This window comes from Myotis myotis, unplaced genomic scaffold (genome assembly GCF_014108235.1).
Source record: "Myotis myotis isolate mMyoMyo1 unplaced genomic scaffold, mMyoMyo1.p scaffold_m19_p_7, whole genome shotgun sequence".
NCBI lineage: Eukaryota > Metazoa > Chordata > Mammalia > Chiroptera > Vespertilionidae > Myotis > Myotis myotis.
In genome coordinates, this window is record NW_023416379.1 from 82,579,246 (window position 1) to 82,604,546 (window position 25,301).

At 42.8% G+C, this 25,301-nt stretch overlaps 1 protein-coding gene across 1 annotated transcript in view; it reads left to right on the forward strand.

Annotated features, from left to right (window-relative positions):
- PLA2G7 (phospholipase A2 group VII) overlaps positions 1 to 25,301 on the forward strand; it is a 41,987-nt gene that overhangs the window by 12,666 nt on the left and 4,020 nt on the right. Inside the window, exons 2-9 of the mRNA XM_036317239.1 lie at positions 9,674 to 9,816; positions 16,630 to 16,751; positions 17,173 to 17,317; positions 19,094 to 19,187; positions 21,220 to 21,288; positions 22,046 to 22,172; positions 23,268 to 23,372; positions 24,445 to 24,536. Coding sequence (XP_036173132.1) covers positions 9,708 to 9,816; positions 16,630 to 16,751; positions 17,173 to 17,317; positions 19,094 to 19,187; positions 21,220 to 21,288; positions 22,046 to 22,172; positions 23,268 to 23,372; positions 24,445 to 24,536 — 863 coding nt within the window. The 5' untranslated portion in view covers positions 9,674 to 9,707. The remainder of the gene's footprint in view (positions 1 to 9,673; positions 9,817 to 16,629; positions 16,752 to 17,172; positions 17,318 to 19,093; positions 19,188 to 21,219; positions 21,289 to 22,045; positions 22,173 to 23,267; positions 23,373 to 24,444; positions 24,537 to 25,301) is intronic.

Sequence of the window (25,301 nt, forward strand, 5' to 3'; positions counted from 1 at the left end):
TTTAGAAAAAAATAGCATCTCATACATGGAAAAATACGGTAAGTCACAAGTTGAATACATTAATAAGGAATTTACATACCTTCGTAAACCAAAACAAACACTATGTATACTGTTAGTTTAACCTACCTGTTTAGCAAGAGGACTCTTCAGTTATTTCTCTTAAAGTAGATGGTTTTCCACCTTGTTTGTTTCTCGGTATGTGGTTTTGTCCCACTTCCAAGGTAAGGTAGCCCCCTTTCTGTGCCTGCTTGCCTTTCACATAGCCACGTGGTTCTCAACCGGTGGCAATTTTGTCACCCGCACCCCCGGGGGACACTTGGAAATGTCTGGAGACATTTTTATTTGCCAAAACTGAGAGGGTGTGCTGCTACTGGCATCTGGTGGGGAGAGCCCAGGGATGCTGCTAAACATTCTTACTGCAGGGAACAACTTTTGCAATAATGTGTTACCTGGTCCCAATGTCCGTGGTGCAGAGGGAGAGCAACCTGGTGGAGCTGGGCCTGCACCACTGATGCTCCCTTGGAAACTCAGCAGGATAAATTCACCAACTTGCAGATCGCTGGGCTCTTTCCTTTCTCAGAAAGTAGTCTTTGGAGCTTAGTATATTTTGTTCCCAGTGGCTAAGCTTGTTCCTGATGAAGCAGGACAAGGGACATTCATTGAGAGTTGGTGTGTTTGGCTCCATGCTGGCATTTCCCCTCACTTCATCAACCCTGTGGGATAGGGACGGTTAATTCCCTTTCACTCATTGGGAGATTTAGGTCTCCCATGTGCAGTGACTGGGCCAGAGTTAAGCCTTCTGATTGCAAACCCAGGCCCTGCCCATTGCCCTTGGCAGCTTCCATATTCATTGTCCAGATCTCGACAAAAGAGCCCCGATGCACCTCAGTAAAGGGCAGGACTCACTGCTGTTGCAAACCTGATGACCGGTGACCAGGGAACAAGCTGTTTGATCCCAGTTTGGCCACTACTTTGTTGTGTGGTTTCAGGTAAATAGCTTCCCCTCTCTGAGCCTCAGTTTCCTTGTTTGTAAAATGAGGGGATTAAATGAATGTCTCGTAGTTTAACCAGAATTAGAATAGGTTATGTCCATTGTCATCTGAACCACAAAACCAGGCACTCTTTGAAGTGTGTTATTTCTCTTTTATTTGTCATCCTACACCTCCTCCTCCCCACTAGTATATACACACACCTATACAAACCACATCACACACACTGGGATTTCCTTAAAAGCTAAGCATGATGCCTAGCTCATGAGTACTAATTTGAAATCATAATAAACACAAACCAATATTTTTTTAAAGGAAAAATACCTACCCCAAACTTTCAAAATGAAACTAAGCATACCTATCTCCCAAAATTGTTGCTCCAAAGCAAAGCCCAAAATCCAATATTACCTCTGAATTGGACCTAATATATCGAAATGATTTTAGAAAAAAAATAACATCTTATACACGGAAAAATATGTGTTTCTGACAGGAAGCCGTTTGTTTGGATTTAATTGCCCAAGAAATGAGCTATGGTTTTGTTTCTTTGCCTTTTTACCTACTCAAGTAATTCATGTACATTGTTGAAAATTTTTAAAGTACATGTAAAAAAATATAAAATAAAATCACCTATAATTTCACCACTCAAATAATAACCACTGAGAACATTCTGGCTTAACATCCATCTATATTCCCCCCCTATTTGTGTATAACTGTATATATTTAAATAAAAATGAGAGCATGCTAACTGATAGTCTTTTCTCATTGACCTCGGAGGGCTGGGTTTGTGGATCGAGCCTCTGAAACCTGTCAATCACAGGAGTCAGCCAAGTTCTCAAAGCCTCAGTGTTTTTAACTGTAAAATGAAGGTAATGCTACCTGTTCAACTCTATTCCTTATTGGGAGGTCCAGAGATTACATAAAGTACCTCGCCAGACAGTGCTGGCACAGAGTAGGTGGTCAATAAAAAAGTAATTTATGCCTCAGATCACCTGTTATTTATTTTTTTATTGATTGATTATTTTATTTTTATTTTTCACCTATAGTTGACATACAATAGTATATTAGTTTCAGGTGTACAACATTTGTATAACTTACTAGCATTTATATAATTTACAAAGTGATCACTCCGAAGTTTAGTACCCATCTGACATCCTCATATCACCTCTTAAAATTTCTGTTAGTTTGCAACCTCAGGAGCTTCTGAGGTGGAATATGAAACCAGGCCCCATACATACAGAAGGCAGGGAGAGACCGCAGAGAGAAGCAGACCACTCTAGGCGGGTAAGTGGCGGTTTAATAAGCAAGGGAACTTACCTACTCAGCTTGTCTTCAGCAGCCACAAGTTGAGTAGATTTCAGCACCCGCCCACAAGAATCTTAAAGTTTCTTGACATCCTAATAACCACAAACCACTAATTAGAGGCCTTAGTTGGGTTTAGGCACGTGTACTGTCCAGATGGTTTCAACCACACATTATTATCTCAAGGCTGTGTCCTTGGGCAGCTTCTAACATGAGGAAGGCAAGCAGAATGCACATTCCCAGAATAGGAGAGGCAGGGAGGAGCCTGGGTTGAGCCTGAGGGTCAACAGGAAGGAGGTCTTGTCCTCTCCGTGATCTTCTCCAACAACTTACCTAAACAGTAATCGAATTTGTATTCAGAAGGTCTAAGTTACTGTCAAAATACTTCTTTGCTTATCTTTAAGAGTTCTACTAATATTAAAGCACAACTAAGCCAAGATCAACTGGGAAACCAATCCCTGTGTCTCCTCTCAGATGCCCGTGACTTGTCAATCAGGAGCATTTGTTGGTTCTGAAACCTGAAAGGTCATGTTCCTTCTGCCTGTCACTACCAGAACCAATGAGTAGAGATGAGGATTGATTCTTTATGAGCGCTTTATTCAGATGGCTGGCGACCTGAACAGACCACAGTTATATACCCTAAAAGACCATGGTTATGTACCCTCTTTCATCTCATCTCAAGTTGACCTTTTTTATAAGGACATGAAAAGTGTAGGTAAAAGGCATTTGGGATTCAGGAGAAATTAGGTAAGGGGTTTGTAATTCAGGGAAAAGGTTCATCAGATAAAAGCTGCAGTCCAGCCATTTGATTTCCCTTCATCTGCCGCCTGGTGATCCTTTATCTGCGTCCTGGGTGGCTGACATTCTCTCCCTGGAGCTCAGTGGCTCAGATACCGTCTTGAACACCTGGGGCACAAAGGTCGAATTGCTTGCGGATGTCCTGGAGTCTTGGTAGGTCCAGTCATACATTTCTGTTCCTGGAACAACAGCCTTCTACGTGCATTAATCACCAAGCCTATTAACTGTATAACGAAAGCTAAACATTTTAACCTCTTGAGTTCCCCATCATTTCTTCCAGAAGCATGCTTCATCAAGTCCTCTTCCTGGTCCCAAGAGTTCTCGTTCAGGATTTTAGAAAACGTAAAACTGATTGAGAAAATGCTCAAAATATACTCAAAAGACTGACATCAAAATTGTCTTATGTCTTCTTCAGCCTTTTGACACAGCATCAGTAATTTAGTTTCAAAAGGACTTCTTATCTAGAACTGCCCCTTTCACTCAAACCTCCTGAGAGAGGACTGGCTTCTGGTTCCCCAGAGTTAAAGAAAACTTTCTTTCAGAAAAGAGCAATTGTCCCATTTTTGCTTGCCTTATGAGCACAGGTGGCATTCCAAGAACAAAACTATTTGCTCTGAGGTTCCCCCTTCCCTCCCCACCCACCATAAGTATTGTCTATTACCTATCTCCTCCCTCAAACACAGAAGTTACCTCACAAACCATACTCTGAATCATTCAAGCTCTTCATGTAGGACACAGCACAGCCTCACTCGCTCTTGTCTGGAGCTTGGCAGCGACACGGTGCTGGGCACCAGGTGGATTCTGCTCCTGGAATCTGATCCAAAGGACATGAAAAGTCCTCTTTTCTTCAAAATATTTCACTCCAACAGCATCTGGTTTTTGTCTTTAGAGTAAATTTCCTGAGCTTTGATGCCTCCAGGAGACCTTGGTTAAAAGAAAGGGCGGTTATTTGGAAGTTATTGAAGAAAGGCTCGTGAGTATACCAGTACCTCTGGGCAGCCAAGTATAAGGAGCTGGCAATGGGGAACGTTTGGTAAGTTTTGGGGAGGCAGGCCATGGTGGTAAACCAGAAGGGGTGCCCAGGCATTACCAGGGCACTAACAGCCTAAAGAGAGGAAGAAAGGCAGTGAACACAAAGTTCCCAGGGAATGGAGGGAAAATGCTAATTATAGTGCTGATCCCATGCTTAGTGAAGTTACAGCCCTCAATGAAACCCATAAGATCTTTTCAGCAGAACCACCTAAGGACAAAGTATATGATGACCAACAAGTGACTTCAGTCAGCAATGACTAAGTCTTTCTGTTCCTCTCTCAATGTCTTCTCTTCTGTTTGTTAACATTTATTGAGCAACTACCTACCCAGAAGCGATGGGCATGCTAGGAATGCAAAGTGCGTGTACTAATGTTTACAGGTAGCTACATGCAAAAACACTGTTTTACATATATTTATCATTGACCCCTGCGTAAACGTTATCATCATCCTCAGCCCCACTTAGCAGGTCAGGGAATAAGGCACAGAAGGTTTCCATAGTTATAGGAGGTCACACTGGTGGCAAGGCTGGGATTCAGACCCAAGCAGTTGGGCTCTAGGCTCTAAAGCCCAAGCACTTGACCACTCCCCACTTCAGTGGCATATTGAGAAGTCACTGCCTGGTGTGAAGTAATCTGGAAACTGTTTCTGGGCTACCTGGTAGCCCATATTAAAAACAAGACGGGATCCGTCATTCTCATTCAAGAAGCATTTCCTAGTGGTTATTATACACTGAGCCCTTTGTTAAGAAAAAGGCAAATGAGACCAATCCCTGCCCTGGAGGAGCTCCCAGGTGAAGCAATGCCGTGGACAGCATTGCAGGAGACATAAAAAGTGCCTGCGTGGAGGTGTGCACAGGAAGCTGCCCCAGCAAAGGAGAGGCAGTCTTCTGAGCTGCTGGAGGCCCCGTGGTCTGACTACCTAGACAGATGCGCCTCTGCGCGGTGACATGGGAAGTGTCTTCTCCTTAGGCTCTTGAGGAGTCAGGCCCAGCGTGGACCTCCATTCCTGACTTCAGGGAAGCTTTGGTGATGGTTGTCTACTGTTTTGGGCACAGCTGTCTTGCCTTCAGCTGGAGACAGTCCTGGCCTTTTTTCCCATCTGTCAAAGCACACCAGAGGCAGTGGGAGAAGGCAATTTAGTGGCGCTGGGAAGGTGGAGGGAGGAGAGGGATCCCCTTTGGATCCTTCTACCTCTCGGTAGACTGGGGTGGAAGGAGGAAGACCTGCCGCAGCCCTGCCCACGCCAGAGGCTCACTGTGGGCCTCAGGCAGATTGCATGGCCTTTCTGTGTGTGATTGATCTCCATCCCCCAAACTGGAAAACGGAGGTGCTAATATTTGCTTCTGTTCTCTTATGCCCACTGGATCTTTATTTCCACTAAGTCTTGTAAATTGTCTGCTTAGCATTCATTGTGATTATCCGAAAGTCTCTTTTCCTGGGGGATCTTGAAGTAAAAAAAATATCACTCCTATGTTGAATAAGTAGGACAGGGAAAGCCAGATACCATGTGATTTCACTTATACGTGAAATCCAATAAACAAAATAAATGAACAAACAGAACAGAAACAAACTCATAGATACAGAGAACAAACTGATGATTGCCTGATGGGAGGAGTGAAGAGGGGATGGGTGAGAAAGATGAAGGGATTAAGAAGTACACATTGACAGCTATGAAATAATCATGGGAATGTAAAGTACAGCATTGGGAATGTAGTCAATAAGGGTGATACTAGATTTATTGGGGTGATCACTTCATAAGTTACATAAATGTCTAACCACTATGTTGTACACTTGAAACTAATATAATACTGTGTGTTAACTGGAATTGAAAAATAAAAAATTTAAAAATATAATGAAATAGTCTAAGCATGCAAAAAAAATATATTTTTATCCCAAACATAGTGACTAACACACAGGCACTCTTAAAATTGAGTAAATGAAATCATAAACAATTGAATGAATGAATGAATGAATGAATCAGCTAATCACTAGATCATTCAGAGGATGAGATCAGATAGCACATGTGGCAGGGTGATGAAAAACTCGCAACGATTAGTACTTGTTATTCCACTGCAGCAGTTTCTAAACACTTTATCTTAGGACTGGCTGTGCCAAAATCCCTAGAGAGCGAAAATGCAGATGGCTGGCCTGCCTTCTGAAGGTTCTGAGTCAGTAGGTCTGGGGTGGGGCTCGGGAATCAGTACGTTCAAAGTTCCCCCAAGAGCATTTGTAGCATGGGTGGGGTCAGATTGGGAACTCTAGTGCACCTTTTCACCTGGCCTTAAGTGTCCCCTGCTGCACTCTGAGGATCAAAGGTGATGGCCGTGGCACTGGTCTGGGAGGAAACACGGAGAGGGTTGAGCACCCAGTCCTGCTTGGAGGATTTGGGGGAGGCCTGCCAGCAACTGGCTGTCTCTAGTTCTTCCTGAGGTTACTGACAGGGAAGATGTGAAGAATACTAAGTCGCCGTGGGTAAGCTAACCTTTGGGTCATGAGATGTTCCTGAAAATCGCTGCTGATCTTATATACTCACTTTGTCTTCCTTTTTTCTTGTTTTCATCCCCGGTGATTTTCCAAATGGGATGAATGACACTCTTATTCAGTTATAGGCTATAAGCATCGCGGATGGAATTTTCTAAAGTCTTCTGCTCATGACTCTGTAAATACTTTCCGTGGATGATGTTATCTGGTGGAAAACCAAGTTGTGACAGTAGACAGAGGGTGGTGGTGGGAGCTGGCCAGCAGACAGCCTGACTTTAGTTCAACTTCTCTTGTTTACTTGGGAAACTCAGTAGCTATTTCCCCGGATTCAGACATAGTACTCTGCAGCTTTCTAACATGTTGCTCTAAATATATAGCAGGGCGAAACAATGAGACAGGGTCTCATCTCTCTGGGGAACAATTTCTAACTCTTTGTTAAGTCATCTTCTCAGCCCAAGAAGTTCCTGAAACCTTAGCATTATTAAATGAAATGTTGTATTTATTAACTTAGAATATTGTAGTTTTCAACTGAGCAGTAATTGAGCTACACAGAGTTGGTCTACTGTGGTTAAAGCAGGGACTGAGACATTCTGAGTTCAAGCCTTGATGGTTGATTAGGACAAATTAATTCAGCTCTCCTTGTTTCAGTGTCCTCATCAGTAGAATGGGGATAATTAAACCTCCCCCACAGACTGTTTTGATCATGATTGAATAAGATAACATGCCAGAAACTGTGCAGAATGCTTGGGACATAAGAAGCCTTCAAATGTCAGCAGCATTATTATTCAGTTAGTGAACAAACTTTACAGGAAGAACAACTAAGTGCCATCTATATATATAAATGACTGAACGACTGATCGACTGGTTGCTATGACACGCACTGACCACCAGGGGGAAGATGCTCAATGCAGGAGCTGCCCCCTGGTGGTCAGTGTGCTCCTACAGTAGGAGCGCTGCTCAGCTGACCAATGGGTGCCGATGCAGGGCTCATGGCTGGTGAGCACTGCTGTGGCGGTGTGAACCTCTTCCAGTTGGGACTGACTGGACACGTGCCCACAGCAGGCACAGCAGGGCCGGGATGAGCCCTCTGGCAGGCAGGAGCGGTAGGTGTTGGACTGCTGGTTTTGGCCCAGTCCCCGCAGGCCATGACAAGGGACCCCACCAGTGCACAAATCCATGCACTGGGACTTTAGTTTTAAAGTAAAAACACATAGTATGGTCTATTTCCTACTCATGAAAGGCCATGTGATTGGCAGGGGCCCTTCTCTCTTTGTGACAGGGACCCAGGTTTCCTCCATCTTGAGAACCACACATGGCTTCTGAATCAGGGACAGGAAGGGGTGGAGAAGACATACCGACTCTTAGTGGTTCCAATGGCAAATAGACCACTTCCATTCAAATTCCCATTTGTCAGAAATCAGTCCAGTGGCCCCACCCAGCCACAAACAAGACCAGGAAGTGTAGGGGACCACACAGCTACTCAGGAGCACAGCTACTCACTGATCCTGTGTGCCACACACTGGTCTACATATATATCTTTCTGCAGAATAACTATGCCAACTAGCTATTAGCACTAGTCTAGGGCCTGGGAATACAACAGGAAAAAAATATAACCAGTCAAAATTCCATACCCTCACAGGACTGACTTTCTAGTAGAGAAAGAGGAATAATTAACAAAAATGTCTAGAGCATATTAGTTGGTGATAAATATTATAGAGAAAATAAAGCTCAGGGACAGGGGTAGGACATGTATTAATGTGGAGAAGAGGGGTGGGTTGTAGTTTTAAATTGATCAGGGAAAGCCTCACTGAGAAGGTAACAGGGAAGTAGAAACTAGGGGTGAGGGAGCCAGTCATTTGGATATCAGGCCAAAGAGCCTTCCTGGAGGAAGGGACACATGTGAAGATCCCACGGCCAGACAGGGAGTGCCTGATATACTTGCTGAATGGCAAGGAAGCCAGTGTGGTTGCAGTGAGCATGCGAAAGGGGCTGGGGTAAGTTTGGGGCTCTATAGAGTACAGACTGTGTAGAACCTTCTAGGTGACTAGGTCTGTGGGTTTTGTTCTGTGTGATATAAAGCCATTTGGGAGTTTTGAGCAGAGGAGTGATGTGATCAATCTGGCTGCATGGGGATAAGGGTAAAGGCAGGGAGACCAGTTAGAGGTTATTGCCAAAGTTCAAGTGAGAAATGGCAATGGCTTGGACCATTTCCATCACCTCAGAAAAATGAGGGAAGAAATTTTAAAGGGGAAAGGTGATGCACGAATATGAGATAGTTATTAGCAAATAAGGTCTTAGCATGAACTCAGTAGTAATATAATTTATCATTACCATGAGTCTGATATTCTATTCGTTGGAACATTTATTCAACACCAATGGCACTGGGCCTGCTATTAGGCACTGGAGACAGGAAGGAGGCCTTCAGTGTAGCAGGATTATAGAGATAACAACAAATATGTCAACACCAAACACAGCCACAGCTGTAGCAATATAATCATTCTGTATTTATGATGGGACTATTAGCCTGCACTTATTGAATATTTTCTATGTGATAGACATGCCTATGGATATTATTATTATGAAATATATTATAATCATTATATGTGGATGTTCTCCTTTGTAATCAAACTAGACTTCTACACAGTTAGAGAACTAGTGGCTAAAAACCTAATATAACAGCCTGAAAGTATTGTTTTTGTGCTCTATAAACAGATTGTGAAGGATTTTTGCCTCCCTAGTATCTACCAAAAGTCCATTCCAGAAAATGCATGTGCCATTTTTTTTCCAAGTGTCTTCTTCGCTTTTCTATATAATAAAAACTCAGTGGTCATAACGCCGTAACAACCAAAGACCAGTCACCAGGAGGTGCATTGATGGGTCCTGCGGTGCCGGCAGGACTTGACACTGGGTCCCGCAGCATGCCAGATCTAGGTCTCCTGCGATTTCGCATGCTGGGCCTCTAGTAATTTATAAAGTCATATTACTAGTATCTAATAACAATGATTTGTCAGCCTATTTAAATCTCTTTATTGCATGTTTTGTTTTGTTTTTTTCTTTTAATAATCTGCCTTGAAGAAGGTTAAGCTGAAACCACTGCTCAGCTTCCGAGATGTTGCCACCCAAATTGCATGCGCTCTTCTGCCTCTGCAGCTGCCTCACCCTGGTTCATCCTTTTGACTGGCAAGATGTAAAGCCTGTTGTCCATGTTAAACCAGAAGGTAAGAGGTACATTTATCAAGGTTTGTGCCACTGACCTGTTGCCAGGCTCACAGTGGCCTCAGAGAAGTTGGCCTGTAAGCAAATTTGATTAGGAAGATGCTCATGGAGGCCCTCTGTTCTCCTGGGGTATGGGATAGGACCTCCTTGTCTCTTCATTCCAAGCACCTGTCTTCAAATATGATGCCTGCAGGACAGAACCAGACAAACCAGAAGCTCAGCTTGCAGTCCCCATGGAGAACTCCCTCACTTCCCTGACCCACTCCCACTCCAACATAGTAACCCAGATCCCCTGGAGCTCCCTCAGGAGCAACCTCAAAACCTGCCACTACGCAGGGGAGAAGAGTCAGGTGTCACGCTCAACAGCTGTAGTCCTGGTAATGGTGATGTGAGAGTGGCAATTTAGGGTGTGGGGATCCAGAGGGAAATAATCTTTTCTACCTAATGACAGGGAGAAGTAGGTGCTAAGGAGCCCCAGATGAGAATGGACTGCATCACTTGCTCTTTCTTACCTTGTGGTGGGAGGGAAGGAGAGGCGAGGAAGGAACAGACAAGCCCAGAAAGTGAGGCCAGAGTGGGACAGGCATCTCTAGACACATACATCTCCCATCACTAAGAAGGGACTTTATTTCAAAGAGATTGCCTCTGGAGCTTTGTGTTTTCCTGCTAACCCCAGAGGGTTGTGATCCATGAATTCCTTTATCCAACCTCCTCAGATAATGAGCAGTGTGGGTGGCTTCTGAATGGTGTCCTAATATCTGTACCCACAGACCGGTGCACCTGGATAGATATGGTCCCTCTGTATCAAGTTATTCAGGCTTGGTGGTGACTCATTGCTGTAGCATTTGCAAAAGGCTTTTAATAACCCAGTACCTTATAGATAAATTTCACCCTACGTCATAGTTGGGGCAATGAATGCATCAGTAGGAGAGGGACTTCACCTTACATCTACATTTGCATAGGAAATGGCACAATATCTCACAGGTCCATTCATTCAACAACATTTATCAGGAAACTGAAGCATCAGCAATACATTGGTGACTATGCTAATGAGTTTGTAGTCAAGTTCGAGGAGCCTACAGCCTAATTAAATTAATTTCCCCATTATCACTCATGTTTGAAAATGACTGGAGAGCTGTTATTGGACTGGCAGAAGCTGAAGACACTGCTTTATTCATCTCTGTAGTTCCAGCATTGAGCCCAATGCCCCTCTCACTCTAAATGCTCAAGAATGAATGCACAAACATTTTTTAAATTATTAGAAATAGCTTATTAAATAAAAGATTAAAAGATGATTATATTCTTACTAAACAAATTCATAGGAAATACAATTATGCAGGTAAAAGGTTTATAAGTTTAGGCTAAAGATAGTTTATTTGCTAATAGAGGACATAAAGCCATGTAAGAGAATGCAATGTCCTTAGCATGTACACAATCTATCTCCAAACCCAGGAATGGATATCAGAAGTACTTAAAAATGAATCCCACCAGAAATGTGTAATCGGATTAATAACATACCAAGCTTTCCAATCTTTTAGGAAAATAAAGTTGAAGAGAAATAGGAAGTGACATAAATCTGAACCACAAAATTATGTCATCTAGAGAGTGGCCATCAACCTGACAATCGTCTTCCCTGCCTTTTTCTTCATGATGAGTCTTGATAGGTGGGTAGAGAACAGGAAATCCAAGACCATGACCAGGTTAGCTGTAGGCTGGTTTTAGAGAACCAGGGCACTCCTAGATGATTGAAAGGTTCCCAAGGCACAGATGGAATTGAGATCTCCCAGGGAGAACCTTGTTCATCTGGAACCTTCCCACGGTTCTAAAACTGAACTCCCAATTCCAGAGGTAATGCCTCCAAGGCAGCTGTGGGTTCATCACCAAACTCTGTGAGCCAGAGTTCTTGCCCTCACCCCCTGTGCAGTCACACCTTGGCTGCCTGTGGGCTGGGCACAGCAGAATGCAAGGCAGCTGTGGCCTACCCCACCATTCTCTGGACCTGACATCTCCTTATTACACCACAGAGCATAGCTCAGTAGACAGTCTTAAATGGGAACATGCCTTTTGTAATTCTAAATCCACCCTAAAATTTTAGCTTATAGGTATGTGTGTTTTTTAACAATCTCTTAGGAAATGCCTTGGATTTTGAATCTGCCTCAGGTGGGTATAGTATGGTTTAGCTTAGGGTAGCTAAAACTCCTCTAATGGATTGAATTTGGGTAGTCAGAGTTAACTAAGTCTAGATAAGGGACAGATAATATTGGTCTTCTACCCATTATAGGTTAGGTACTTGACTTATGTATCTTAACCAGCATCCTTATAATTGTAGACTGGTCAAGTACTTTATCCCCACTTTACATGAGAGAGGGAGTAAGTCACCTAGTCCAGAGCATCATAGTTTACAAGAGGTACAGTTGGAATTCAAAATAGGATCACCCAACTGCAAGACCCAGGGTCCATCTCACCCCCGGCCTTCCTTAGAACTGTCTGCTACTATTTGACTGTGAATTGCTGACCCACGGTGGTCTGGTACCTTAGGCCAGTGCTTCTTCAACTTTAATAGGCACATATTTTCTGGTTCAGTAGAACTGGGGTGAGGCCTGAGATCCTGTGGTTCTAAGCTCCCAAGTGATGCCAATGATTCTGGTACATGGACCAACTTTGAGTAGCAAGGCTTTATGTATCTAAAGGCTCATTTCCAGCATGTGCTTCACAATTACTCACCAAAGTGGAGGATATACATGGGCTTCTAATTACATCTCAAAATCTTTCTAGGTGATTCCCTAAGATATTAATGAAGGCGCCATTCCTTACATAGTTCTAGGTATCTTAGTGGCAGAGGGAGAATGTGATGGAAAGCATGAAGGTGTCTCTCTAGCGGAGTAATCAACTCACAGTCCACCAGAGGGAAAGGAGTGGGCAAGCTGAATCTAGAAAAGTAACAGTCAGAATATACTGATATTTGGATTCAGAGTCTTGAAATTACATATTGATTGGGGTTTAGAAAGGAGAAGAACAGATGAAATGAAACTGAGGTGTGTTGAAAGGTTTTGACATCAGAGAGAAAGTTTCAAGAGTGGGAGGGTAAGAGAATGAATACAATAAAGCATTTGAGGGAAATGACAGACCAGTGGCAGTGAAAAGCTTACTTCAGCTCATTTTCACAAATATTTATTGAGCACTGACCATGTAGATCTGAGGATACCAAAACATGGATACAGCTCTTAAGAAATAGCCCACGAGAGAAACTAAGATGGCGGCATAGGTAAACACCGGGAAATTGTCGCCTCACACAACAATTGAAAATTACCGCAAAGGACTGAGCAAACATCATCCAGAACAACAGAAAGGCTGGCTGAGTGTAAATTCTACAACTAGAAGGAAAGAAAAGCACGCTGAGAGCCAGAGGCGCTGCGGAGGTGAAGTGCAGAGGTACGGCGGCTCGCGCGCGCGAGGAAAGGGGGTGGCACCTGAGGACGCGGCTGTCTTTTTGAATCACAAGCTCCCGACTGCTCTGAACTCCGGTTCCGGGAAGTCTCTGGGGACCCAGGTCTCATACTGGGAGAAGCTGGTCTGTCCGGCAGCGGGCGAACTTGAAGGCGGCTTTCCCTCAGAGGTGCTTGCAGCAATTAGCGGGTCACTGAGACCCGCAACTCTGGGCGGAGAATCAGCCATAGCTCCCTGATCCGCCCTTTGATTCCCTGAGACCCCGCCCCACCCAGGCTGCGGCAGAGGCTTTTGCATGTGAATGTACCTAACTGCAGCCCAGCCAGGCAGACCCGGAACTTCCAAGAGAAGGCCCAAGGCCCCGCAGCGGCTTGCATTGCTTCACAGCTGAGCCTCTTCGTGGCTCCTGCTGTGTGGCCTCAGGCAGAGGCTGAATTAGCACCTCCTTAGATCCAGGAGCCACTGTACCCAGTGGTCAGGGGGGGACCATCCAGACTGCAACTCCTCAGATCCATAAGGGACACACTCAGGGAGCAGACTCAGTGAGCACCAAAGCCCCACTGAAGCAAGTCTTGCCCCAGAAGGGTGTCTTCAGCACAGAAGTTCTCCCACTTTAGACACAGCTGATTCTCACAGCCAATTGGCCTGGAGGTCAATTCCTCCCAGTGATTCCACAACAACCAAGGCACCAAGAGTGCACCAAGAGTGTCCACCCCAGGTAACTGGGGAGGCTGAGCTACTGGGCCCTACAGGACACCTGGCGCGCAGGGCCACTCTATCAACACAGGGAAGCTGCCAAAATGCGGAGACAAAGAAACAGGTCACAAATGGCAGAAATGGAGGAAAGCAAACGATTGGATATAGAGTTCAAGGCCACATTTATAAGGTTTTTCAAGAATTTTATGGAAACCGCCGATAAATTTAATGAATCCCTCAATAAGTATAGTGAGACCATGGAGGACATGAAAAAGGACCAACTAGAAATTAAGCATACACTGACTGAAATAAAGAATAATTTACAGAGATCCAGCAGCAGACAAGAGGATCCCAAGAATCAAGTCAAAGATTTGAAATACAAAGAAACAAAAAATACCCAACCGAAAAAGAAAAAAGAAAAGAGATTCCAAAAATATGAAGATAGTGTAAAGAACCTCTGGGACAACTTCAAGTGTACCAACATCAGAATTATAGGGGTACCAGAAGGAGAGAGAGGGCAAGATATTGAAAACCTTTTTGAAGAAATAATGACAGAAAACTTCCCCTACCTGGTGAAAGAAATGGACTTACAAGTCCAGGAAGCACAGAGAACCCCAAACAAAAGGAATCCAAAGAGGACCACACCAAGACACATCATAATTAAAATGCCAAGAGCAAAAGATAAAGAGAGAATCTTAAAAGCAGCAAGAGAAAGACAGTCAGTTACCTACAAGGGAGTACCCATACGACTGTCAGCTGATTTCTCAACAGAAACCATGCAGGCCAGAAGAGAGTGGCAAGAAATATTCAAAGTGATGAATAGCAAGAACCTGCAACCAAGATTACTTTATCCAGCAAAGCTATCATTCAGAATAGAAGGTCAGATAAAGAACTTCACAGATAAGAAAAAGCTAAAGGAGTTCATCACCACCAAACCAGCATTATATGAAATGCTGAAAGGTATTCTTTAAGAAGAGGAAGAAGAAAAAGGAACTCTTACCATTTGCCACAGCATGGATGGAACTGGAGAGCGGATAAATACCACAGGATCTCACTCATTTGTGGAATATAATGAACAACATAAGCTGATGAACAAGGACTGATCCAGAGACGGAGAGGCATTGATTGGACTGTCGGGACTTGGAGGAAAGGTAGGGGAGGGTGGGGGTAAGGGGGAAAGATCAACCAAAGGACTTATATGCAAGCATATAGGCCTAACCAATGGACATGGACAACGGGGGGGTGAGGGCATGAGCGGGGGGTGTGGGGGGGGGTAGAGGGTAACGTGGGGACAAGGACACATATGTAATATCTTAATCAATAAAAAATATATTAAAAAAAAAAATAGAAATAGCCCACTATGGGAGACTGAGTGTGCAAACACATAATTTTAATAAAATATGATATGAAGAATGCTAAAAACATATACAGGGAATTGATTTAATACTGAGGATAAAATGATTACTTCTTGGGGATCAGAAAAGGTATTAGAGAAGACCTGAAAACTAATCCAGATGTTAAAGGTTGAATAGGATTTTGCTACGAGGATTTCAAACACAGGGAATAACATTTATCAAGGTGCAGAGGTATCATACAGCCCTGTGTGTCACTCAGGAGCCCTGGAGCACATGGAAGGGAGATACAGGAAAAAAGCAGAAGAGTACAAGGTAGTGGAACTCTGGATCATGGAGGGTCTTTCTTACAGTGCCCAGGAATTGGGGGTTAAACTTGTGTGCCTATGAACACGTTTTAACCCCAGAACACTGGGAGGAAAGGCCATACTTGTGCCTCAAGTAACAATGGAAGTAGCTTAGGAAGGTATGTGTAGATTTAAATCACCTACAAACTGCCTTCCAGAAAGATTCCAGTACATTCCATCTTCAAGAAAAACCATGTGGTGGTAGGAAGCCATTGAAGGATTTTACAAAGAATTGACTGGTGAGCTTTGTGTTTTAATCACTCCAGGATCTGGGTGAACTATGCATTTAAAAAGGCTAAGTTCCAAAGTGAATAGAACAGTTAGGAGAGATGGTAACTGTCTAATCAAGAGACAGGGACGGTCTGTATGAGACAGTTGAGCCAGAGGGTCAGGGGTATATTGGAAAGAGAACCCTAAGCTAAAAACAAATGTTAGAAATTGAGACTTGGTTGGATGTAGGGAGTTTGCGAGAGAGAGGTAGGAAGGAGAGATGATCCCAGGTTTGTGGTTGGCGGATGAGGCAGTGAAGTTGGGAAGATGTCATTTAGTTTTATTTTGGACCATTGGCTTTGATGTTCCTATGGAAGGACATCAGGTGGGGATACGAAATGGGAAATTGTAAGCACAAATCAGAAATATGAGATAAGGTTCATGTTTAGGGGAAACAGATTTGGGAAATGGTCTTTAATATGGTCTGCATTGGAGCAGAAGGTAAGGGCAAGGCTGTAAGTATCAGAAGGTGATAGTGCTAAGTATCTCGTGAGAAGGCCTATGTCTACCTCCATCTTTTTTCTCACATAGTACTTGGCATACAGCAGGTTCTCAATAATTACTTATATATTTTTCTAGTTAGTAAAGTAATGAAGGAGACTAGACACTATGGGCGGGAACTTGATTCCTTTGGAATTTCTTTGCATAATAAAATCTGGGGCATAATGAGTGACAAGTGAGATAACATGCACCTGTTTTTCAGCACGGATCAATAAAATACAAGCTCTGATGGCTGCTGCAATCATGGGCCAGAGTAAAATCCCCAAAGGAAGTGGACCTTATCCTGTCGGTTGTACAGACTTGATGTCTACATATACTAAACAGGTGATGCTTTAAAACCACTTACCCTTGTATTGGAATATTGACTTGCTATGACTCCCTAGAGGTTTTGAAAGTTGACCTTGCCCTCACCTGAGAATGACTCACGTTGCCATTTGTACTGCTTCATGGGAAGCCTTTTTTGAGTTAAGTCATTCCCCAATTCATTGCTGTCATCTGATTAACTTAACTATAAACTCTAATTTTCCCCTTCCTTAATGGCTGAAACCAGGCTCACTTTCTTTTCACCACGAAAGCTTGTTGTTGTTATTTCTCTTCTCTTTTGGCTATTCAATCATGACAGCAGCTTAAAAAGTTCTCTGGACTTCTTTCGTGAGCAACAGAGGTATTTGTGTCCCCAATAAAATAGCTGTTGGAATCTGAGAAGTGACTTGACTAAAATTGCATTAATTTTTTTCCTCTACAGGGCACCTTCTTGCGTCTGTATTATCCATCCCAAGATAATGATCTCCCTGACACCGTGTGGATCCCAAACAAGGAATATTTTTTTGGTCTTAGTAAATTTCTTGGAACACACTGGATTATGGGCAACATTTTGAGCTTATTATTTGGTAAGATTTCTGCTGACCCTGCTTTATACACTCCAGAATATAAGACAGTCTTGGAAACAGCGACTGTTTCAGGCAGTTAAAGACCAAAGTAGATTTTCATCAGTCTAACTTAAGATGACAAAGCAAGTATATATTTCTTAAAAGGTCAAAGGCCAGGTAGCTATCAGTGAATCGAGGGTTCTCATATTGTCCATTCTGAATATGATGGGATGGGTGGAGGGAATGAAAGTATCAGACTTTCAGACTGGCTCTAACATCTCTAACATCTCTCAGTGGCAGGTCTTTCGTTTTCTTCTTACATATTGTGGGGGAGCAATAATATGGTGAAAGCAGCAGCTGGGCCGATGCAACTACTATCCCTTATGCTCTGTGCTAAAGTGCTTTCTACAGGCCAACAACAAGAGAAAAAAAAGTAGAAGCCACCATAATTCCCAAATCTCAAACTAAGGAGCGAAAGCTAATTTCCTACTGAGCATAAATGAGGAGATTCTACTCTCATTCCCATCACCCACACCCAAGGGACCAGCCTCTCTTCCAAAGACAATCTGATATGCAGTCATCACTTAATTTGTCTACTTTCATGAGTATAGACTTTCCTTTCTTATCTGTTTGACCAGACACTACTGTTGGGCTGGTGTCAACTATATCTTCAGATTTCCCCCTAAAAACTACCTACAGCTTTTGGCATTTATTTTAAACATCTTTTTGGAGTTTTCTTAAAAAACTACACATCTTTGTGGTGCTTGAATAACTTATAGGTCACTTCTGTAGCAATCGTCACATTCGGGCTTCATGATCACATCTCCATGTTATAGGTGAGAAAATGAAACACAGTTGATGAAAACAATGACAATTGAGAAGTGAAGGAAGGGAAGACAATATTTTCCATGTTTGTGCCCCTTACTATTGACTGCATAGGTGCTTTACATGTGTTACCACTTAAACATAATCCTCACAAGAAACTTGATGAGATAGGTATCATTTCCTTCCTTTTATAGAAAATGAATCTTTAGCCCTAACTGGTTTGTCTCAGTGGATAGAGCGTCAGCCTTTAGACTCAAGGGTCCCAGGTTCGATTCCGGTCAAGGGCATGTACCTTGGTTGCGGGCACATCCCCAGTAGGGGGTGTGCAGGAGGCAGCTGATTGATGTTTCTCTCTCATTGATGTTTCTAACTCTCTATCCCTCTCCCTTTCTCTCTGTAAAAAATCAATAAAATATGTTTTTTTAAAAGAGAAAGTGACTCTTTAGCTTAGACAGTTCTCTTACCTTGCCCACGGTCAATAGCTAGTGATCATGGCAGAGCTGTATCTAAAGCCACATCTGAGTATGAAGTCAATGGTCTCTTCACCTTTCTCTTGATCATGACCCACGTAGAATGAGAGGAGTCTCCTATTAGAAGATTCTGGCTTTCAGTGTAATGTCCCTGAGGTTTAGTTTGTTTTTAGAGCATTCCCTTTGAAATTTTTCCAAAACCTGGCATTGATAGTAAGGAACAGCCTTCTTAAATATGCCCATAAGTAGTAAAATGTCTCACCTTAAGCTCAGAGCTGGCAAGGAGAACTGATAACTAATGATCCTGTGGTCTTAGGAAAAACCACATGGTTCAGGTCCTTGGTTGGTGGGTATCTAGTAGGAGAATTTTTAACAAATGTGCTATTAATGCATAAAAATATAAATTCCATGGGTCAGGATTTTATAGTAAGGAGATGTAAGTTAAATTAACCAGCAACATTCAAGTAAAAACTCCTATTTATAATCTTTCATTGCTATCTAGGTTCAAAAACAACGCCTGCAAGCTGGAATGCTCCTGTGAGGACTGGTGAAAAATACCCACTGGTTGTTTTATCTCATGGTCTTGGAGCATTCAGGTAAAGTTTGAGAGGTTGAACAATTTCAGCCATGAGGGATCAATGTATTCCCCCAGCCCCAAAAGAAATAGCAGATTTTGGAGTGTCATGCAGGCCCCTATCCTGGAGGAGTTGGGGTTCCTCAAGAATTGGCTATAATCTATTATTGATCAGTCCAAGCCCTGTCTTTTCCACCTACCAGCTCCTGGAGCTTAGCCTCACAACAGAGGAGAGAGGGCGTTGCATTTTTGGCTGTTGTCCTTCTGTATTACAATATTTATACTCTCAGAATATACTGTGTTAGTTCAGGGCCCCTGAGAAATAGACACCAAGATTGGATTAGCTGTGAAAGACAGTTACTGAGAGAAATGCCTATGAAGGATAGAGGGGAATGATCAGGAAGGGATGGGGAGAGCCTTCAGATCGTGATTCAGGGTGCACATTTGGGAAGGAGATGAGAAACAGGGGTTTATAGTTGCTACTATAGAACACAGGTATGTCACCTGGTATGTGGCACGGCTTTAACTTTCCTAAAGGTTGATTGGGTATGAAGTCTCAGACTATAGCATACCCATAGTTCTAAAAGGCCAGGGGAAATAGTGCTTGACCCAATGTTGTTCATCAAAGGATCCAGAGAGGTCAGAGCTGGGTGGGCTCTTTAGTTAACTCTGGTCTCAATAACGTGATATCTGACTGGCTTATTTTTATGATCACTACATCCTTTCCACTTTCTTCTTATATCTTTCCACTTTCTTCTTATATCTTCTCATCTGCCTTCCCTTCCTCCACCTCAGAGAATTATGCAACTTTCAGAGAATAAAAGGTAGCTTTTAGCTAGAAAACAGATGGGTAGCATCTGCAGTAAGAAATGATTTTCAGCTCTTTAATTGTGGTCTAGCTATTTATTTGATTAGAATCCCACGGCCAAATCCAGCCTGCTACCTTTTTCTGTAAAGTCATATAAGAACACGGTCATTTTACACATTGTCTGTGGCTACTTCTGTGTGATGACAACAGAGTTGAGTAGTTGTGACCATAATGTATGGTGCACAGAGCTGGACAGATATACTGTCTGGCATTTTGCAGAAAAGGTTTTCTGATCCCTGTGCTAGATTATTGTCCCTGAAGTTCCTGGATCTTCAGGGGTAGAAGACATAGTTCCTCCCTCCCTCCTTTTTATTCTTTATGGACATTTTCTACTGAATGCATGATATGAGAAGATTGTGCAGAATGAAGACATGGAAGGGGGTTACAAATGCAATGGCTTTGCACATGACTGTTAAACATCTCACCCTATCAACAGCTGACATGCTCAGTAATGACTCTGTTTTAGACATTATTATCAGCACTGAAAATGTACTAATCTACTTAATCCTCAGAATCATCCCACTAGATGCCGTTCTGTTATAGCATCACCCTTCTACAGATAAAAGAAAACCAAGGCAGAGGTAAGATAGGTGACTTATCCAAGGTCGATAGCTAGCAAGTGGTGGAACCAGGATTCAAACACAGTGGCAGGACGATAGATCCTATTCTCTTAAGCACCACACAGTACTGCCTTCCTACACACATTATCTTATTAAAACCTTACAGCAAAGCCTTTATTAGCCCCACTTGACAGGTGAGGACAAAAAAATCAGAAATATAATTACCTAAAGTCATGTGACTGGTAAGTGGCAGAGCCACAATTAATACTCAGAACTCTCAAAGGCCGTATTGATAATCATTGCACCAGGGTTTCTCAGTCTTGCTACTGTTGATGTTTTAGGCTGGATAATTTCTTGTTGTGGAGGTAGGTGGTCCTGTGTATTGTAGGATGTTTAGCGGAGCCTCTACCCACCAGATGGCAGTAGCACCCTCCCCCAACTCATGATAATGAAAATGACAATAGATGTCAAATATCCTGAGGGACAAAATCGCCTCCCTTTGAGAACCACAGCTCTCTGCTTTACTCCAGGGCACTACTCCAGGGTGTAACAGCCCAAGTTTACTAGTAAACTCCACCTTGTAATCATGACTGGCAGTTGAATGCTCCCCTCTTTTTGTTTTGAAGGACAATTTATTCTGCAATTGGCAATGACCTGGCATCTCATGGGTTTATAGTTGCTACTGTAGAACACAGGTATGTCACCTGGGATGTAGCTAGGGTTTAACTTTCCTAAAGGTTGACAGAAAATGTTGGGTGGTCAGCGATGACTATATGGTAAGAAACAAGGGAGACTGAGCTAGCTCTTCAAGAATTACAAAAGCAGCTAACATTTCTAGAGGGTTTATTTTGTGCTGTATTTGCACACCATCATGTAATCCTCATAGCCACCCTATGAGATGGCTACCGTTATCACTGTTCTAAGGAGGAGGAAAAGGAAGCCAGCAAAGCGTTATCTGCCAAAAGCCACACAGCTAGTAAGTGACATTGCTGGATTTGATTCTGGGAGGGAGTTTTCAACGTGGCCTCCAGGAATTGGGAAGATAGAATGGGTTGAGTTTACTCGCAATGATGTCTTTTTCTTAGAAGTCCCTTCAGGGCCTTTTTGATTTTTTGTTTAAATATTTTTATTGATTTCAGAGAGGAAGGGAGAGAGATAGAAACATCAATGCTGAGAGAGAATCATTGCTGGGCTGCCTCCTGCACGCCCCCCACTGGGGATCAAGCCCACAACCTGGGCATGTGCCCTGACCGGAATCGAACCATGACCTCCTGGTTCATGGGTCGATGCTCAACCCTGAGCACACAGGCTGTGCATGATTTTTTTTTTTAAATGCAGTATAAAGGAAGAAAGGGAAGTCAGGAAGGTCAGAGTGACCTTGAGTCAAGGGTGGGAAAGAGGAAAATGGGTGCGATGGGGAAGTGTAAGTAATTGATTCTGTTTGTGTTGAAGAGATGGATCCGCCTCTGCAACATACTATTTCAATGACCAGTCTGCTGCAGAAATAGGGAACAAGTCGTGGCTCTATCTCAAAACCCCACAACAAGGGGAGAATGAGGTGCTTCTACGAAATGCACAGGTACACTGTGGTCAGGGCAGGTGGCGTGGGGACTAAAACGCACAGGCACCAAGATGGCATTTGCTAATTTAGATTTATACTCGGCAAGCTGTGCTCCTTGCACTCGTACTTCCCATCGCCCAAGATCCATCAGCAGGTTCACTGAGTAATACAATCCCCTTAGTGCAGCGGTTCTCAACCTGTGGGTCGCGACCCCTTTGGCCGTCAAATGACCCTTTCACAGGGGTCGCCTAAGACCATCCTGCATATCAGATATTTACATGACCATTCATAACAGTAGCAACATGACAGTTATGAAGTAGCAACGAAAATAATTTTATGGTTGGGTCACAACATGAGGAATTGTATTTAAAGGGCCAGAAGGTTGAGAACCACTGCCTTAGTGAAATGTGTGGGTCATTGTGAAATCAAAGACAGACAAAATTCTGGGAGATGACCATGAATATACAGAATTCTTTTGCATTACAACTTCTCATTTTAAAATCTCAAGGTAGATTCATAGTCCCATAAGAAAGACTACTTTTCAGAGAGGGAGTATAGCATAGTATTAAGAGTCTAGGGCCTTAGGATCCTACTTTGTACATTTGAATCCTGGAGCCGTCACTTTTCAGTGGCGTCATCTTGGACAAGTTAATTTACTGTCCCTGTTTTGCTTCCATGTTTTCTCAGTTACAAAATAACGAGTACTAGTGTCTTTCCCACAGGGCTGTTGGGAAGATTAAATGAAATCGAGCACACTGGCTCCAGCCCTGTGACGGCTTTCCTGTGGGTGCTTTACATATGTTATTGCATTGAATTCCATCCAAATGTCACTGGGGTAGGTAGGCAGCGTTAGACAGTAAAAGGAAGCTCAGAGAGATGAAGTCATCCGAGGTCACACTGTGGCTAAGCAACCGAGCCGGGATGTGGCCCCCACAAGGCTGGTGCCTGCATCATGATGCTGGGCTGTTTTCTAACCACTTACTGCTCAGACATTGCCAGCTTATAAGTAGCTGACCATTGCTCCCACACACAAGCTCTACACAAACGTTACAATAGTTGTAAAGTATTACAACTTTTTACTTTGTCATTTCCTTCTTCTAATAATCATATCAGGTGAAACAAAGAGCAAAAGAGTGTTCCCAGGCTCTCGATGTGATGCTTTCTGGAACACCGGTGAAGAATGTATTAGACTCAGAGTTCGATATGCAACAGCTGCAGGTGAGCTACGAAAGCCCTTTTCCCTGTCCTGTAGTTCTTAGCTCTTTATTCTCTAGAGTTTGCTTTTCTGCTGTAATACAGGGTACAACATGATAAAGAGCTGCAAAAAAAAAAAATTACAGGTGAAGTGTTAGGACAGGAAGAAATGCATTAGGTTGAACTGTATATACAGTTGCCAATAGTCAGTCTACAAAAATGGCAGTTCCACGTGGTTCAACTTAACACCTCTGGTAGAAGTACTGTAACTTCTTGGATGGCTTCTGCATGTTTTTGAGCTTGATCCTGGAAAGCTGGTCCACAATTTTTAGATACAATGTTGGGGGGGAAAAAATATGACACCAAGTGAAGATCATAGACAAAGACTCAACAGTGGGTGTGGAGGGTGGAGTACAGGGAGTAGAGGCACTTGAGTTTAAGCATAAGATGATGGTCGCCACTCTCTCTCTTATCTCCATGCCTTTGTACATGTTATCCCCTTGGCAACGTGACTCACCCTCCACCCTGACTAAGTGCTGCTTAATTTTCAACTCAAGTCAGGAAGCACCTCCTCCAAGAGAAGCTTTCTTGGACCCACTGCCCAGCCCTGGCCTGGATTGGCTATCTATCCTGGCTACTCCTTGCTTCCACTCCATTGTATTTGCATCATGCATCTGTATTTCTTTCCTTCCCAATAGGCTATGAGCTCACTGGAAATGAACTACAATGCCTAATACAGAGCAGGCACTCAATAAATCCTCATGAAATGCACAAAGTGATAAATATGAATTGGGGAGAGGGAGAAATCAGCATTGATGATGTTTTAAGTGTGGGTGACTGGGAAGACCATTAAGTTCACTTCTGAACTTTTACAAATGCTTATCATATATATGTGCGGATGTATTTCTATGTATGTATTATGTGTGTGTGCTATATGTGTATATTTGTATATGTGTGTATTTCCTTTATAAGAAATCAAGGTGTATAACCATGCCCATGAATTGAATACTAATTGCCTGATTAACAAAATCATTCACTCTATTTTTCTGACAACCTGTGAGATAGTTATCAATTCATATCATGCTTTTTCACGTAGGACTCCATTGATAGAGATAAAATAGCAGTAATGGGACATTCTTTTGGTGGAGCCACAGTTATTCAGGCTCTTCACGATGACCGGAGATTCAGGTAAGAGAATGAGGTGAAGAGACAGAACAGTAATTTATTGGAAGAGGGGGAATGATAACCCACGTGAAATACAATTTTATCAAATTCTTAGTAAGGAAGGGACCCTTTGAGGCCTACAAGTCTATTCTTGTGCCTCTATTAAATACTCTCTGTGAACTTTCCTAAGCAGAAAATATCTGATTTCACTGCTGTTATAAACTTTCCCTTCCCCACATATTTTCCCTCATTCTTATTCATCTGTTTGAGGGCTTAACATTTTCACTTGGAAATGTACCTTTATATACACATTTTATCAGCGACATAAGATTGTGATAATAATGTAGCCATCTTATAGTCCAGATTTCCCTAGTAAGCAGGGCATTTTTAATTATTTTTTCATTTTTAATTTGGAGTGAGGTCTGAAATACTCCAGTGTGCTAACATAAGGATATATTTTCTGCCTTGAAGTACTTCATCCCAGACTGATGAGCTCACGTAGAGCCCACCATATAGAAAGGGAGGATCACTTGTGAAACTCCATCTCGAATTCTTAAAATCTGTTTCAGTAGAAGGGGTTTCTCTTCCTTAGTCCATTTAGCACATAAAACAGTGTCCAAAATGTCAAGAAACATAGGATAAACTGACTTGTAAAAAGAAAGTTAGTAACTGAGAGCATCTGTATACTATAAACAATAAAATAAAAAATAAAGAAATAAGAAAGTTAGTAATATTTCCAGAGATATGCCCATTTTTTTCATCAATGCCCAGACAATTTTCCAGGTACAG